We start from the raw sequence: 15,945 nt of genomic DNA, 5'->3' as shown, positions 1-15,945 counted from the left end.
GTCTTCATGGTGTGCTAGAGCCCTTCGAGGCCTCCAGCAGGTCCTAGGAAGCACTGCAGGGCCCCAGGATGCTTGAAGGCAGCACTGGGAGGGCTCTGTGGCATCCTGGAGGACACTGGAGGTCACTGGGAGGGTTTCGGGTGGTCCTTGTAGACACGTGAGGACTCTGGAGTGGGTTATCGATTCACAGAAGGGCCGTGGTGCTGCCTGGAAGGACGAGGTCACCGGGGAGCGTTCCGATGGCTCCAGCTGGTTTTGGAACAAAACGTGGGCCCCTGGGAGGCCCCTGGAGCATGCTGGAGAGCTCTGTGACACCTCGAGAAGGCAGTAAATTAAAGGAAGTGTCCCCAGGAGGCCTCTAGGGTGCAAGAAGGGTGCCCTGCGTTACACCTTGGCTTTTAGGATCCTTACCCGCACCGCGGGCTTGAGCAACAGAACCGGGCTGTGGGGAGATCTGCTAACCCCACAGGAAGGGCTGAAACCTGCAAGATGGTTAAAAGGAGGAGTTCATGGCACGGAAGAAGCAAAAAAAAAAAGCCTGCAGGACCAATTCTGGGCATTTACATGCTCGGTGGTGGCACCTTTAATGAAGAAAGGGGCATGAGGGTGCAAGAGGCTGCGGGGTAGGAGACCCCGGTGCTTACACGGTGCTCACACGGTGTTGTTGGTGCCAAGCCCCTCGTCTCTCGCCACCGTCCTCGCCGGGTGGAGGTGCCCAGCTGCACAGGGAAAGCAGAGAAGCCACCTGGCTGCTGCTCTGCACCGCAAGGAGCAGCTCTGGTGGTGCTGGGAGGCCCCGAGCGCCCACGGGGACGCCGAGCACGGGCAGCAAAGGGGGACCCGGCCCCGGGATTCGGAGGGAAGCTGCTCAGCCCCTGTGAGAGCGTGTGGCTGTACCTGAGCTTTCCAGTGCCCGGTCAGGCGGCTGAGCATCGTCTTCCAAAGCTGTCTCAGACGCTGCCCGTTTCAGCTCCTGAACCTCCTGGGAAAGACAAAAGCAATCACAGGAGGGAACCGCAGCAGCAGCAGTGGCTCAGTTTCTCCAGGGGAGCTCAAGGCACGCGTTGCCTGGAGGGAGGCGAGGCTCTCTCTGCTCTCTGGCAGGAGAAGGAAGGGCTGAGGAGCATTATTTGTGTCTGAAGCCACAGTGCAGACGTGGGCCAGGCCCCACAGCCTTGCCTCCACCCTCTACGCTTGCAGCTCCAGCCTCTCCAGGGGTTGTGCTCATCCCGGCCTCGTTTCACAAAGTGCAGGATCACCTCCTTCACGCTGCTGAGCTCTGCCCTCAGTGAAGCCAGCTGCTCCAGCAGGAGCTGGATCCTCTTGGCTTGGACCTCCATGGAATCCAGAGAGTTCCTGCGGCCAACAGGAAAGCAGTAGATCCCATCAGAGCGCAGCCTGTCCCCTCCGGAGAGCTTCCAAGCCCAACAAGGAGGCTGTGCTCCGCTCTCTTTTCTTTTTCTTTCACGTGGGTGCTTCCCTTCATCACCGGGTTTAGCAAAAGGCAAAGACCCAAAGACCTACGCGAGCCCAGGAGGCTACGAAAATGAGTGCAAGTAGCCAGAGGTCAGCAGATGGCTACTGCCCAAAACCAAGCCCAGCTCAGGAAACATCTCTTACCGCAGAGACTCCGTTTCTGCCAGCAGCCTCTGGAAAGGAAAAGCTCTCCCTTAGAGAATCGAAGCTGCTGGGGCTCCCCGTGGGCTTCCCCGAGGACACACGGCAAAGCTGCCGCTTCCTCAGGTCGCTCCAGAGGGAACCAGAGCAGAAAACGAACCCCCAGCTCCCAGCAGCAGCAGCACTCCCAGAGGAGCTGCCTGCCCCGCAGCAGTCGCTCACCTGGGCCGTTTTCCTCGCCCCCGTTTTCCAGCCCGGCTGCGAGGTCCTGCAGCAAACTGTGCCGGCTGCTGCAACGCACATCACCGGGACACGGTTACTCTGCCCGTGGTCACGGCGTCTCCTCCTGCTGCTGGGTGGCAGCGGGTGAAAGGAGGACACAGGGAACATGGGCACGGCCAGGTATTTCCTCGTGAAAACTCACCAAAGATCACTGAGGCCACGAGGAGGATTTTCAAGAGCTCCTTCTTGCGCAGGGTCATCTTTTGCCTAAGAAGGAGGGAGTTTTGGTATTGTTGTTAATATTCCAAGCTTTAGGCAACCCCCGCTGTGGGTGGATTTCCAGTTGCAGCCTGGAAAGAAGCCGTTTTGGAAGCCTGCTGTGGAGAGCAAGCTGAGGGGGCAGCCCTCAGGAGAAACACTCCTTGAAATACTCCTTCTGTCCACGCTGCCCAACGCCGCAGGCAGATCTTCCCCGAAGGAAGGGCTCCAGGAGCACCTTCAGAAAGGGCACAGGAATAACCCAGGGAAATAAACACAGCTACAGAATGGAAACGGCAGTGCCTGAGCTTTGGCTAGTGGTAGCCACGGTGTGCTGGCCGGGCAGTACCCCCTGCCCTCCCCTGCTCACACTCCAGCCCGCAGCCGTCCCATTTCTCCCCTAATCCACAACAGAAACGTGTTGTACGTACACAGCGAGGATGCAAGCGCTGAGAAGGGTCTGCAGCACGAGGACCCTTGCCAGATGGCGAGCAGTGCCGACGACCGTCTCTGGGCAGAGAAATGAGCACAAAGTCAGCTCTCGGTGTTGAGCTCTCCTGCCCTAAATCCCCACCAGAGGCGTGCCCCAGAGGACAGCAGCCTCTGGTTCTTCTGCCACGGGGGAAATGTTGCTGGAGCGATTTCCTTGGGCACAGAGGAGCTCCGTGGGGTCACCCCGGGGGATTTCAAGCAGCAGTGCCCAGCTTACCTGCAGCTTCCCTGGCCGTGTCATGCTGCCTTGCAGGCTCTTGGCTGGCAGAGCCAGGAACCAACTCCAACGAGTGCCTCACCTCCTGCAGCCCAACCTGCACGTGGAGGCACCTGTGGGAGGAAAAATATGAAGCCTGTCTGTCTGCAGGAGCCACAGCAGGCAGGAGCAGCCTCAACAGAGCCCCTTGCCCGAGGACAGGGCTTGGGAGGGCTCCCAGGGACCTCCCAGCAGCAGCAAGGAAGGGCAGCGGGGCTGGGTGATTTTCAGGGGTCTCCACAGCATCCCTGGGCAGCCTGCTCCAGCGCCTCACCACCCTCTGGGTGAAGAATTTCTCCCTTACATCTAACCTCGATCTACTCTCAATATCCCCATGGTGTTCAGGGAGCAGGGACAGTCCCCTACCATGGCCACTGTGTCCCAGGATGCTGGCGGGGTCCCTGCCCGCACAGCCAGGCAGGGCCTCCCCATACAGCAAAACCTGGGGCTTGGCCTTCCTAAGGAACAAAACCTGGGGCTTGGCCCCTCTGTGGGGCAAAACTTGGGGCTTGGCCCCCCTGTGGGGCAAAACTTGGGGCTACTGCCTCCCAGTAAAGCCTCAGCGCCCCGTACCCGGGGCTCGGCCCCGCTGCCTCCCCTGTGGGCTTGCTGGCGGCCCCGCTCTGCGAGGGGCCCGGCGGTGCCCCCGGGCGCCTCTTTCGGGGAGCTCTCCTCGCCATCTCCGGGGCACTGCAGACCTCAGGCTCACCCCGGGGGTGAGCACAGATGCCTCTGAGGTCACAGAGGTGCCCCCTGAGGTGGCAGCTGTGGCATCACACTGGGGTCTTTTCCCCTAGGTTCTTCGGAGGTTCTTCCTCTGTAAGACCAGGGGGCTGACATCCCAACGATGTGATGAAATGTCAGAGTTGGGATGTCCACCACCAGCTTGATCACAGCACTTGCAGCATCCTCTTTAGCCAAAACGATTCCCAAATTTGATTGAATAAAAAGGCTCAGCCTCACAGCTGACCGTGGTGGGGGCTTCCCTGGATTTCCCATAGATGAGCACCACTTCCCTCACTACATTTTTCACAGCAGCATCCTTCTCAAAAGATTTTTCAGGTCCAGGAGCGATCGACATTATGGCATTTATAATTATAGCTGAAGGAAGAGGCCCACTTAGATCCTCATCCCCTGCAGCACCGTGGGGACAGGCTGGGGTGCAGCAATTTGTTGGGGACAGCGATCTGCATGGCTGAGGGGTCCCTAACCAAGACCCCGTGTAGAACACGAGCTGTGGTGGAGCTGGTGACGGCCTTTTGAAGGTAACACCAGCAGTACCCGGGGATGCATTTCCATCTCCATGGCTTGAATTCTGTGGTTCCAAAATCAGACATTGCAAGGTGTGAGCACACGGCTTTTAAAATCTAACAGTTACCTCCAATTAATTATAAACCCAACAAGTGCTTTTAATTCTGGCTTTGGCCGTTGTACTGGCAGCAACAGAGCACTGGTTGTGCAAGGCAATCCCAGCAGCTGAATGGGGATTAAAATTCTTCTTAAATACATTTATTTTTTACACTGAAAACCCTGCAACTGGGGGCAGGTAGGGGGAGACTCTGAGCAGAACTGGGAGCTCTGAAGAAGCCTGGGAGTGGAGTGTACTGGGAGTGTACTGGGAGCGTACTGGGAGCTTTGCGCACGGCCCCTCTGCCGCCTGAGGGCTGGAGAAGGCGGGGCTGCGCACGGCCCGCGGCGCCGCGTGCAGAGCTCGTAGCCCCGCCCCGTTTTGCGCACGGCCCTCGCGGGCTATAAAAGCGGAGGGAAGCGGGCGGGCCGGGCCAGCTGCGTTCTGAGGAGGGAGGGGGGAGGGACTGTGCCAGGCCCTTGTGCTTACTGTGGGGCGGCTTTTTCAGCCTGGTGTGGTATTTTCTGGAGGTGTATTTCCAATCTGGTGTATTTTCCGGACTACAAAGGGAAGGGTTTACCGTCCTTCATCATAGGTGCATCTCACTTCGAGAGACAGGGCTGTGGAAGGCTTGTTTGGGGTGTTCGTACCACATGCTTAAACCACTGAATGTCAGGGGTTGTCAAAAAGTGGTTAAACAGGAAAAAAAAGGAGCCGTGGAAGGTTCTGTCTGTGTGTTTTCATCTGAGTGGTGAAGGAAAACAACCAAAATCTGGAGGTGGTGGCCAAAAGCAGAATGGTTTGGCTTTGGCTGGTGTTAACACGTAGCATCTATTTCAAAGGCTCCTATATGCCAATAGGCCCAAAATACTGTAATTATGTGTGGGGAGCTGGGGAGGGGGGCTCTGTGTTGACACACACAGGGGAGGTGGTGATTGGGGTGGGTTTTGCCCATGCACATGCATCCCTGATCTCACTTAGCTCGTGCAGCTTTTCCCTTGGTTGTTAGAAGTGAAAAATCCCGTGTCTAACACAGCCAATTACTAAATAAGACCTCCTGTACTGTTCCATTTAAATGAGTTTGTCAACTGATAGAGGTAAATTGCCCAGGAAACATCTGTAGGTTCAGCTACGGGGTTGATAAAACCAAATAGCTGCAGCGTGAGCTGAACGCGCTCCTGAGCAGTGCTTGTACGTGCATTAATGCAGATGTTTTCTTAACAGCCAGAAGAGTAAAATCAGCAAAATGGCAACTGCTCAGAAGCAGAAGAACTGTACGGTATGACTTCATCATGTTTCGGCACAGCGTGTTAGTTGAATAAAGAAAAACATAGTGAATTGTAGCTGAAGTAATGCACCCAGGTGCTTTGTAAGCTTTCTGCGTTGGAAAATTATGGATTAATTCAATGCTCACCTAAGCATAAAGGTGCTCAAAATAGGTTTAAAAGTCTGAACTTTGCGGTCACACGCTTGGTAAAAATTGTCAATGTCCTAAAAGCATAGTAACACCAAGTGTGAAGAAAATGCTTAGTTTTATAAATGTTTGTCAATTAAAATGTTCGTCAGCGGAACAGGCTGCAGGCTGCGCGTTCGATGTTGAAAGCTGTTTTTCCTCTTTCAGAGTGCGGTCGTGTTTCCCAATAAAATAACCACAGAGCAGCAATCTCTGACGCTGGTGAAGAGGCTCTTGGCGGTGGCAGTGTCCTGCATCACGTACCTGAGGGGGATCTTCCCTGAAAGTGCCTATGGGACAAGATACCTGGATGGTAACAGACTCTTTGCGTGATGCAGTGGCACGGGGTGGTTAAGTTGACATTTTTAAATAAATTAAAGTTCATTTAATTAAAGGCAATAGCTATTTCTTATGAGTGTAATGAAACTTTGCTAATATTACTGAGTTTTATTAAAGATAGGGGTGATGCTGATGCAGGAATTAGAATATTTAGAGCAATGTAAATGAAAACCGACTTTTAACATACAATTCTGGGGAATGAACTTCACTTTTAGTGTCATAATTTTGTCATATAAATATTATATTAAAAATATTTAACATATAAAAAAATTTAACATATTTTTTTGTTTTTGATTTGAGATCTATGCGTCAAAATCCTGAGGGAAGACAAGAACTGTCCTGGCTCTACTCAGCTGGTGAAATGGTATGTGAACTGGAACACTTGCATGGTGTGTGAGCTCGAGAGATGCCTTCCTTGCTTGCAACTCGAAAGAAAACTTCACTTTCTGCAAGTAAACAACTGCACGGGCAGTGTTTTTAGTAACAATTTCTTACTCAGAAAATAAAACCGCACGCACTTTGGTAAAGCTGTCACTGATTTCTTCAGTTCCTGTTCTAGGAAGCTTACAGCCCGGTGTTTCATAGGGCTCAGTCATTGTTTAGGCTGAGTGTGCTTTATGTTTGGTTTCCATGGGTGCAGGAGAATGCTCACGATGCAGATGAATGCAAAAAACCTAACCAGCAATTCCTCTGTGGCTGGGTAGAGGGTGCAGTGTTCCCACAAAAACTGAGCCTGTTGCTGTTCTGCATCTCGTGTTTGAAGCTCTGGCGCTAATTTTGTGTAGGAAAGTGGTACCGTGGGCCTTCCTATTCCAAACCAGAGTTGTCTCTGCCCTCTTGCACGTTCACCCAGTCGAGTGCCTCAGCTGGGACTCGAGGTATTTATCGTTTTCCTTTCTGTTCTCAACGAGGTTGGTTCCTGGCCACCCTCCCTGCTGTTTAAAAAGGTGTGTATGAGGCAAAGGGCACCTGGGGTGTTGCTTGTCTGCCTGGGGAAATGGATTCCTCCCCAGCTCTGCTGCAGAATGGGCTTAAATACCTCCAACTTCCTCACTGCTCAGATGCCCTCTGGTTACTGGGGTGTTGCCTGCAGTTGTTTCACTGCCGGGTGCCTCCAGGTGTGGCTTTGGTTTCCTTCCAGAAGTGTTTGGGTGACTCCCGAGGTCCTCTCGGTCCTGCAGGGTAGAGGAAAGGGCGCAGCAATTTCGTGCACAGGATTTAACCCCGCTGCAGGCTGCGTCGAACCCTTTAGGAAACAAACTGGAGTCACTGCCCATGCACTGAACGTGTTGTGGTCGAGCTCAAGCTGCACCAGGGCTTTGAGAGGACACATTCCTGATTTTAGGACCTCTCAATTTTCACGCTTACACCAGAATGAGAGGGCGAGCATTTAGAAACAAAGCAGTCCAGCAGCTGGGGCTTCAAGGCAGTCACTGCGAGGTGCTGGAGATGCTGAGCTGCGATGTTGGAGGTGTGACTGGGTCACTCAGATGGGAACCAAGCCTTAGCATGCAAGGGCAGTGGCACAGCAGCCTGAGGATGCTGGCAAGGGCTTGTGCAAGCCCTTTGTTGCTTACAGGTGAGCAGAGTTTTGTAACTCAGCATCGTGGACGTGCCAAAAGTAACGCCTGCTCGTTGACCACATTCAAAAGAACTGCAGGGGCAATTACAGTAAGTTTTGGGGTCCTGTTTGCATGTTACAGGAAAACAAAATTCCAGCAGCTAAGTAATAACGCCTTTGTGCTTCAGAGATGTTCAGCTGAAGTATTCATACACTGATTTGTGAATCCATTTATAAAATTTGACACTGATAAGCATCCAATTGTCTTGTTTTATTTCCTTATAGATCGTATTTTTACTTGGTAAGTAAAAAACTGTTATTACTAATAAAAAAAGACGTGATGGAATAAGCATTATTTTTGCTGCAGCAGTAGTAAGAGTGCACAAATACTTTAATTCTGTGGGAGTATTTTAATCCGGACTAGATGGACAATCTTATTTGATTTTTGCAGGATGTTAGGATGCTATGATGCCTTGCAGAAGAAATATGTAAGTCTTCTAATATCATTTTTTTTTTTTAAGGGTATGGGAATGTTCATCTATAGAATTCCACTGCCTGCCACTGTAGTTGTAGGACTTTCTGGTTACAGGGTAGCTCAGATTCCTTCAAATAGGCCTCCAGTGGTCATAATTGTTTTTGAGAGCTAAAGAAACAAAACAGCTTGGTAAGCAGAAAAAGGCTGTAGAGTATATCTAATATTTTTTTTTTGCTTTGATTATGTTTCCAACAGCTCAGAATGATTGTCCTAGCGGTAAGTACATCAGAAGTAAGGCACTACTCTAAGGATCCATGCTTGGATGTATGTACAGTTCTTAATCTGCTTCCTGTCTTTATTTTTAAAAATCCAGGTCTATACCCACCCGGAAGATCCTCAGGTAAATCTGCTAGAATAATTTCCTTGATGACTAATGACAGGATAGGCAGAGTGAAGCTTGCCTGTATACAAGCAGTAGGGCTGAATTTTCTCCCCGATGCATGTCCTAACTCTGTGTAACAAACCCCTGGCTCTTTGTGGGGAAAATCCATAACTAACCACTGTCCCCCTGTCTGTGGGCTGGGTGAAATAGTTCCATAGCAATTAAAATGTGGATAGAATATTTAATAATAAAAATTTCTACTAAAGTTTCCTGTAAAATATTTCATTGTGGTGATTCCAGGGAGGAACTTTAGGTATTTGATTTGATTAATATAGCGTGCATTAAAACTGTTGAAGTATTCCCATGCTGTATTTCAGGCTGGGAGCTAAGAGCTATCATCATTTTGTTTAAATACCAAGTTATCGGGTGCCTGAGTAGAAGCAGGAGCTGTTTGCTTGACATCTTTAATAATTGCTGTTTGTTTGCAGACAATTACTGAATGTTATCACTTCAAATTCAAGTATACCCACAACGGGCCACTCCTGAATTTCAGCAGGTACTGTCCCCACTGCTCTGCTCTGTGGTTTTAAAGCTCATTGCATGCACCAACCCGAACGTAAGAGCTTCAGATTTTCTGGTTGGCTTTTGCTCTTCTAAATCTGGATCTTACGACTGATTTTATCAGTGCATCCTTATTAGTTAGGCTGTTTTTTAAAATACAGTGAATTGTTTTAGTGTGTCGTGAGGATATTTGTGAAATATGCGGTAAAAAAATGTTCCTTAGCTACAAGGAAGTAACTTGTTCTAAACAAATACCGAAACGTGACCAGTTCTTTCCTTGCGTAACGTACTCCTTCCAGTTTTTCTCTGACATAAAATGATTTCTAAACTTAAAAAAAAAAGGGAGGGGGCTGCAGTGCTGCAATCCTTTGGCCTGAGGTTGGTTACGTACCTCTGAAAGTCGCGTGGTGGCAGGAGATGGGAGGCAGCCACTGCAGGCTGGTTTTGTGCTGATTCGAAAACAAGTCCAGCTTCCTTGCCACCCTGCGGGGAAAGAGAAATGTCTGCGGGGTTGGGAAACACATCTGAGACTGTTTCAGGTGCCTCCGAAAGGCCGTGTGCCTTGTGAAATAACTCACGTGCCTTTGGCTGCTCAGGTCCTCTGCCACCTCTCTGACCTGGGCTATTTCTGGGAAATGATCAGGCTCTTGTAAAGATGTTAATGAGTTCCAGGGAATGCGGCTGGGAAGGTGGCTGTGAGGAGGAGGGAGCAGGGAGTGGCAGCAGAGCAAGACCTCTCTGTTTTTAATGACAGTAAGGTAGAATTTGGGGCAGCTGCTTGGAGAACAGAGTTGGGTGTTGCAGAGCCAGATGCCAGGAGTCCCTCAGGCATCTTCCCTTATCAGTAACCTTCCCTGTTAAAGTCAGGAGTGTTACTCGCAGCCCCTGAAATACTACAGGTGTGAGAGACCTAGTAGGACTGGGGCTTGCAAATGTACCAGCTTCTATTTCAGATCTGTTTTTAAGCATTGTGTAATCTAAAATATAGCTGTAGGGCACAACTGCTGCACCCCAACGCTTCCCTGAGGTTCCTGGCTCAGAATTTGATCTCACAAGGGACAGAGCACGCAGCTCACCTCGGTGGTGGTAGGAGCTGCAGCCCTTGTGATCCCAGAAATGGGATGTCTGCTTCTCCAACGTGTCTGTGTATTATAACACTGAAACCATCCTGTATAAAAAAGCTGAACACTCTGTCCATTTCCAGCAAGAGCAAAGGGAGTGATTCCCCGATCGCCTGTGCAGACACCAAGAAGGCAAGCATCCTCCTCATTCGCAAGATTTACGTTCTGATGCAAAACCTGGGTCCCTTACCAAATGATGTCTGCCTGACCATGAAGCTGTTTTATTACGATGAAGGTAGTGTTTTCCTGATTAATTTATCAGCTGTGCTAAGACGTTTGAAAACAAAGAAATATTTCCACCTATAATCTTCGTGGTGGCTGGCACTTGTTAAATTTTCCCGTGTTTAATTATTTCTTGGGACAGGTTCTAAAATCCAAGGGGCACAGATCTGATCTCTGTACAGACTGTACAATCTTACAACTGACTTCATTGGAGCAAGGATTTCAGTGGGGGGAAAAAAAGAAGAAAAGTCTTTTAGCTGCAGGAGCTGAGGTTAATTTGACAAGAGCATATTTTGTTGCAGTGCAACGCTTCGTGTGTTCTTCCCTACAGTTACACCACCTGATTACCAGCCTCCTGGTTTTAAGGAGGGTGAATGTGAGGGGATGATATTTGAGGGAGAGCCCATGCACCTTAGCATGGGTGAAGTGCCAACGCCTTTCCACATGCTGAAAGTCAAAGTGACAACTGACAAACAGAGGATGGAAAACGCCGATGAGAGCATACTGAAGCAAGGAGATACTGATCAGCCTCTCCAGGTGCTCAGAGTGGACAGAGATGATCCAGAAGAAAACCAGCACATGGATGTAAGAGCTCACGTGCTTTGTGCAGCCCTCTGAGGCAGGAGAGGAGCAGCAAGAGAGGAAGCAGCGGTGTGCTGCGGGTGCATTTGGTTGCTTGCTCAGCTCCAGCCACCCTGAAACCTCCCTGTGGCTGTCCCGTGCCCTTCCTGAGCAATCCCCTGCGGCCAGGCGGTGCTGACCAGGGCTGAATTTGCTCTTGGACAGCGGGGTAAACCCAGCTGGGGATGCTGCGGCTCAGTTTGGTTCTGGATTGGGATTTCTGTCAGGAAAAGCACAGCCAAATCTGAACATGCTGACAGACTCTCACGTCCTGCTGGTGTTGGAGCCTCTGAGATGGCGCTGAGCATTGGGCAGGCAGCAGGGAACACTTAGGGGCTGTTGGGTGCAGAAATCCTCTGCTGTTCCACACTGGCCATAGGTGAGAAAGGAGCTTCAGGGCTTCTGGCTCATCCTCCTTACCAAGGCCTCCCCAGCAGTTGTTTGGCAGCCCCCTACCTCTGTGCACGGCTCCATCGCTGCTTTACCAGCAATACAAAGGTGCACTGATGGTTTTCTCCTAGCATCTGTTACAGTTTTTCCACAATTGGGCACATTTTTCACAATTGGACATGTTTTTCAGTAATTGAATTAAATGTATGCCTGCATTGATAACTAACGTTGAGCTAGTCTGTACGTCCCATATCATATTCTTTTATTTTAAAGCAGTTCATTTCACCAAGAATCCATCTGCTAAGATCTGTTCCAAAGCTTTTTTGTGAGTAGAAACTTTTCTTTATGTCTGCTGTAAGTAACAGACCCGTTTCTTTATCTAGGAAGACCCCGTGTTAGATAATAAAGTGGAAGATGATGATAACCGCGTGAATACTTTGGAAGCTCAAGGTAAAATTTATCTGTTTTCCAAGTCTCTTCAGTTTGTGCCTCTTTCCTGATGCAACTCAAAGAAATACTCAGTTTTCTGCTGTAGGCTGCCAGATTTGTGGTGTTTTCCTCATGCCCATCGCTGTGCCTTTGTTTTAGTCTGGATTTGTTCTATGAAGCACTAGTGCAATGTGTTGGGGTATCCAAGTCCAACACTGCACAGGATCTGTGTATTTAAATAGCGGCATCACAGTTGTTTTTCAGAAAGGTGCAACTTCTCAAAAACAGCTTAATATCCCCGTGCTGTTGAAAAATAATCACGGAAATGCGTAGGAAAGAGCACATGTAAACCACTTCTCTTGATGTTAGTAGGCTGCAGAACTGCAATACCCACTAAAAGCTATGCAGCTTTTATGTGCTTGTAGAATTCACAAGAATTCAAAAAAAAATAATGTAAAAGTATGATGAATAGCTTGTCTTACAGGGTTGGTAAAATGCTTTTTTTATGGGACCTGCCAGACTGTCAGAAAAATGTGGTTGTCATCCAGAAATAGTTCAGTTAGTCACTTCCCCCTCTGAAGAACCTGTTTGTCACCTCTAACCAGTTTGTGCTTATGTGGGGATCCTAGGAAAAAAACACAGTGGATTAGAAGCAAAAAATAAATAAATAAAACTCTCCAGCTCTCAGAGCTCATTTTTTCCTCCTCCTGCCTGGTCTTTGTGACCTGGAGCTGCAGGCAGAGGTCCTCAGCTGTGTGTGGCCAGGTTACAAAGCACCAGCCACCTGCTGACAGTGGTTTGGGATGGGTAGAAGCGTGCCAGAAGTGCAAAACCAACCCGTGAGGGTTCATCCTCGCAAGCAAGGTGTGATGTAGATGGGCTTTGAGCAGTACATCGAGAGTCTGGGGATCGAGCCCATCCTTCCAAGGAGCACGTGTGAGTCTGTGTCACATAAACCCGTGCATTTTCCTCGTGTCAAAGTGTTGCAGTGGTAAGAGGCTGTTAGTGCCTGGTCAACTGTGTGCTTTATTTAACAACTTTTACAGAACCGGGTGTCCCTGGTGGAGGAGATGAAGTTACGAAGGCTGGAGAGAACAGGAGTCTGTACGTTTCCAATCGCCAGGTATGGAAACCACTCCCTGCCATCTTCAACTCTTACTAGAGCTTTTGTGAAGCTTTGAGCTCCGTATTTTGAGTTAACTCAAGTGATTAATCAGTAATCTGCCGAAGGTTTATTTAAAACAGTATTTTCAGCAGTAGAGCACGTTACGATTTTAATTCCCAGTGTTCTACAAAACTGGTGAATATTCTACAGCAATCAGAAGGAATAACCAAAGGCTGGTGCTCTGATCAGTTTTCAAACTAAACAGTTGGGCTGACTGAGGCTACAAGAAATGGAAAAGCAATTTCCCATGTTTGTAAATTGCCATAAATCAGCACTCTGCCTAACAGAAATTTCTCTTCTAATTCCAGCAGGTGAAAACTTGATTTTTAAGATCTTGATTAAAACTTAAGATACAGCCTTACTATTCAGGCTTTAAACTTAGACTATATTCCCTGGAGAAAAAAAAAAAAAAAAAAAAACAACTGCTGTCACAAGCAAACATTTATCTTCTCCTTTTAGGTTGATCATTTGGCAAGTAAGACATCTGAACTGAATATGTCAGAGAGCAGGACAAGGAGCGGGAAGATATTTCAAACCTACATCGTTAGTATCAGCTTTTCTTCTATTTCTGTTCTTTAAGACTTTTTTCCTATTTTTCCTATTGCAAGCAGTGAATAAAACTCCAACCTCTGTTACGGTTCATGCTGAAAAAATGAAACAATGCTAGAATTTAGACGAGACAGTTGCTTTAAACGAGCAGAGGTGCTGCAGAGCTAGAGGCTAAACTCACCTTGTCATACGTGTGCAAGTCAGAAATGCCCAGGTGGGGGTCAGAAGGTGGCACAGTGCTCCAGGAACCGGGCTTGGGGTGCATTGCCTGAAGCTGCAGCACGTGGGGGCACTGCCCTTGTAGTGTAAATAAATCCCCTGCTCTTTCCCCTGCTGCTGGGGGAGGTTGTGCTGTAAAAACTTCAGTGCCCAGATGTTGCTCTGGGTGTTTAAGAAAAAAAAAAAACTCTGAGCAGTGGGGAGCAGCAGGAGCTGGGTGCTCAGCTAGGTTTGGGGTGGATTTTCTTCTGGTTAGATGTGGTGGCAGCGAGGAGCAGCCCATGCAGCACCATGACCTGTAACCCTGTGCCTCGTTTCTCCCTGCAGCCTGAACCCTCTTCCAGTCAAGACGTGCTGCCAAAAAGGAGGAAAATCAGTGAGCCGAAGGAGCAGTTTTAGACACCCCTCTCCCAGCTGTTGGATTCTAGGGTGCTTCTCCACACCACTTCCCTTTGGTTGTTTAATGCAATTGTTAATATTTAAGTGTTCTTTCAGGGACCTTGTTCTATTTGTAGTCAAGTTGTTGTGGGTTCTAAGGAAAAATCTACCAAGAAGCCATGTGGAGTAAATCAGAAGTTCCTTTCTGTAGGAGGTTGTATCCCCATCAGGAATGACAGAGGCTGGCTACTGACGTAACTCTGGGATAAAAATGAAAAAATCTGTAACGAAGGTAATTTGGGGGATGGGGGCTCCCTGCTAATAACGTGCTTAAACCCTGAAGTGTGAGATTTCACTGGTAACATTTTCTGGGCTGTATGTCAAAGCTGAGGAGCTCCTTGGTCACAACCTGCCCTCCAGGGCCCAAAATCCTCGAGTCTCGGCGTTAATTTTTGGAGCAGGTTTTCTTAATTTCTGGAGCAAGTTTAAGAAAGCTGTTAAGCTGTGTTACAATTCTTGGTTTTACTACAAAGCAAGCAGAACTGGAACAGTTACGGATGTTTGATTCATTCTTTCCAGACCAAAGGCACCAGACAAACAATAAGCAAGCATTCTCCATACCTTTAACCACGTATTTCTTGCCAAAATACCAGGATTTGTGTACAGTTGTTCATATATATTTACAAAGGGTATGAACCTGGCAGGCACCGGTTCTCAGGGTGTGAGATGAGTTGAAAAAGAAGCCTGAATGTATCAGAAATGATTAATTGCAGGAATTGGAAAAGGTGCTGAGTTGTTCTGCCAAAATAATTGTTCTTTTTTCATGTAGTGTAAAAGAATTGGAGGGAAGCTGTTGCACAGCTCCTGTGTTTGAATGCGGATAGCTGAGCATTTCTTGATATATTTGAATTTAAACTGACATCTTTTTATCTTATTTCTCCATTAAAGCAGCATTCAATGTGTGGCTGTGTGTTTCTTTCACGTTCTGATTGGGATGCACTTCGTGGTCTTAAGGAAAGGCAGGAAAAGAGCAAATGGGGCAAAACCCCGCGGATGTGGAACTTTCCTTGGCCGGGCAGTGGGGACACAGGCACGGTGCAGCCCCAGGGGGATCTCCAGCTCCTGGCGTGGTGCTGAGAGCCCCTGGTGCTGCCCCGTGCCCTATGTGTGACCTGCAGCAAGGTGTGGGTCAAGGTGTGGGTCGCAGCCCCGCAGTTCTCTTCAGCGCTGAACCGGGTGAGCAGGATTTAATTAGCACCAGCTGGTTTTGTCGGCTTTGCGGTGTGATTTCACAGGATTTCCTCTGCAGCTCCTGACCGCAGACTCAGAAAAAGGGTTGGGTTGGTGGAGACCTCACCACATGCCTTGCACAAGCAGCATGCCCCTTGCCTGCCTTGTGCACCTCTTGCACAAGCACCACACACCTTGCACAAGCAGCATGTCCCTTGCATGCCCTGCACATGCCTTGCACACTCCTTGCACAAGCACCATGAGCCTTGCACACACCTCGCACAAGCAGTGTGCCCCTTGCACACCCTGCACACGCCTTGCACAAGCACCACATGCCTTGCACAAGCAGCATACCCCTTGCACACCCTGCACACACCTTGCACAAGCAGCATGCCACTTGCCTGCCCTGCACATACCTTGCCCATTCCTTGCACAAGCAGCACACCCCTTGCATGCCTTGCACACGCACCACACACTTTGCACCCCCTGCACATGCCTTGCACAAGCACCACACACCCTGCACACGCCTTGCACAAGCAGCACGCCCCCTGCACGCTCCTTGCACGCCCCGCACACGCCTTGTCCCGGCCGCAGCCGGCACCGCCCCCCCCGGGGCCGTCCCGGGCCGCCCCCCCGGTGCTCATTGGCGGCTTCGTT

General features: G+C 49.4%; 2 protein-coding genes across 7 annotated transcripts; one reads left to right on the top strand and one right to left on the bottom strand.

Moving 5' to 3' along the window:
* Positions 1 to 565: 565 nt before the first annotated feature.
* Positions 566 to 4,037, bottom strand: LOC139999537 (uncharacterized). 2 transcript variants are annotated; one of them, XM_072028033.1, is made up of 9 exons: positions 3,419 to 4,037; positions 2,807 to 2,919; positions 2,529 to 2,607; positions 2,042 to 2,106; positions 1,840 to 1,904; positions 1,621 to 1,649; positions 1,260 to 1,356; positions 898 to 982; positions 566 to 719 (listed from the first exon to the last, which is right to left on the bottom strand). In XM_072028033.1, exons 1-9 carry the CDS (start codon positions 3,523 to 3,525, stop codon positions 652 to 654), a joined length of 708 nt encoding a protein of 235 aa, XP_071884134.1. In that variant the 5' UTR covers positions 3,526 to 4,037; the 3' UTR covers positions 566 to 651. The 2 variants fall into 2 exon arrangements, with proteins under 2 accessions (XP_071884134.1, XP_071884133.1); XM_072028032.1 differs by having other exon boundaries at positions 1,840 to 1,907; positions 3,419 to 4,033.
* A 579-nt stretch (positions 4,038 to 4,616) lies between these two features.
* Positions 4,617 to 15,020, top strand: HORMAD1 (HORMA domain containing 1). Of its 5 annotated transcripts, none has more exons than XM_072028026.1 (14): positions 4,617 to 4,723; positions 5,418 to 5,472; positions 5,815 to 5,959; positions 6,286 to 6,349; positions 7,998 to 8,034; positions 8,277 to 8,297; positions 8,395 to 8,421; positions 8,892 to 8,959; positions 10,169 to 10,320; positions 10,639 to 10,892; positions 11,702 to 11,768; positions 12,794 to 12,870; positions 13,372 to 13,455; positions 14,008 to 15,020. In XM_072028026.1, the coding sequence occupies exons 2-14, from the start codon at positions 5,440 to 5,442 to the stop codon at positions 14,077 to 14,079; spliced, it is 1,101 nt and encodes a 366-aa protein (XP_071884127.1). In that variant the 5' UTR covers positions 4,617 to 4,723; positions 5,418 to 5,439; the 3' UTR covers positions 14,080 to 15,020. The 5 variants fall into 5 exon arrangements, with proteins under 5 accessions (XP_071884127.1, XP_038023834.2, XP_071884128.1 ...); XM_038167906.2 differs by having other exon boundaries at positions 4,628 to 4,788; XM_072028027.1 differs by having other exon boundaries at positions 4,630 to 4,784.
* The last annotated feature ends 925 nt before the right edge of the window (positions 15,021 to 15,945 follow it).

The sequence above is a fragment of the Anas platyrhynchos genome, chromosome 26, assembly GCF_047663525.1.
Source record: "Anas platyrhynchos isolate ZD024472 breed Pekin duck chromosome 26, IASCAAS_PekinDuck_T2T, whole genome shotgun sequence".
NCBI lineage: Eukaryota > Metazoa > Chordata > Aves > Anseriformes > Anatidae > Anas > Anas platyrhynchos.
The sequence above is the reverse complement of the archived record's forward strand: the minus strand, read 5'-3'. Positions and strand labels throughout refer to the sequence as shown.

Excerpts from the sequence above, each read along its gene's own strand:
- LOC139999537 (XM_072028032.1), bottom strand. The coding sequence starts at position 3,525 with ATGGCGAGGAGAGCTCCCCGAAAGAGGCGCCCGGGGGCACCGCCGGGC. Across the intron at positions 2,920-3,418 it reads GCAGCGGGGCCGAGCCCCGG|GTGCCTCCACGTGCAGGTTG; the intron begins GTACGGGGCGCT and ends TTCCTCCCACAG. Across the intron at positions 983-1,259 it reads AGCTCAGCAGCGTGAAGGAG|GAGGTTCAGGAGCTGAAACG; the intron begins GTGATCCTGCAC and ends TGTCTTTCCCAG.
- HORMAD1 (XM_072028026.1), top strand. The coding sequence starts at position 5,440 with ATGGCAACTGCTCAGAAGCAGAAGAACTGTACG. Across the intron at positions 6,350-7,997 it reads TCTACTCAGCTGGTGAAATG|GATGTTAGGATGCTATGATG; the intron begins GTATGTGAACTG and ends TGATTTTTGCAG. Across the intron at positions 11,769-12,793 it reads GAATACTTTGGAAGCTCAAG|AACCGGGTGTCCCTGGTGGA; the intron begins GTAAAATTTATC and ends CAACTTTTACAG.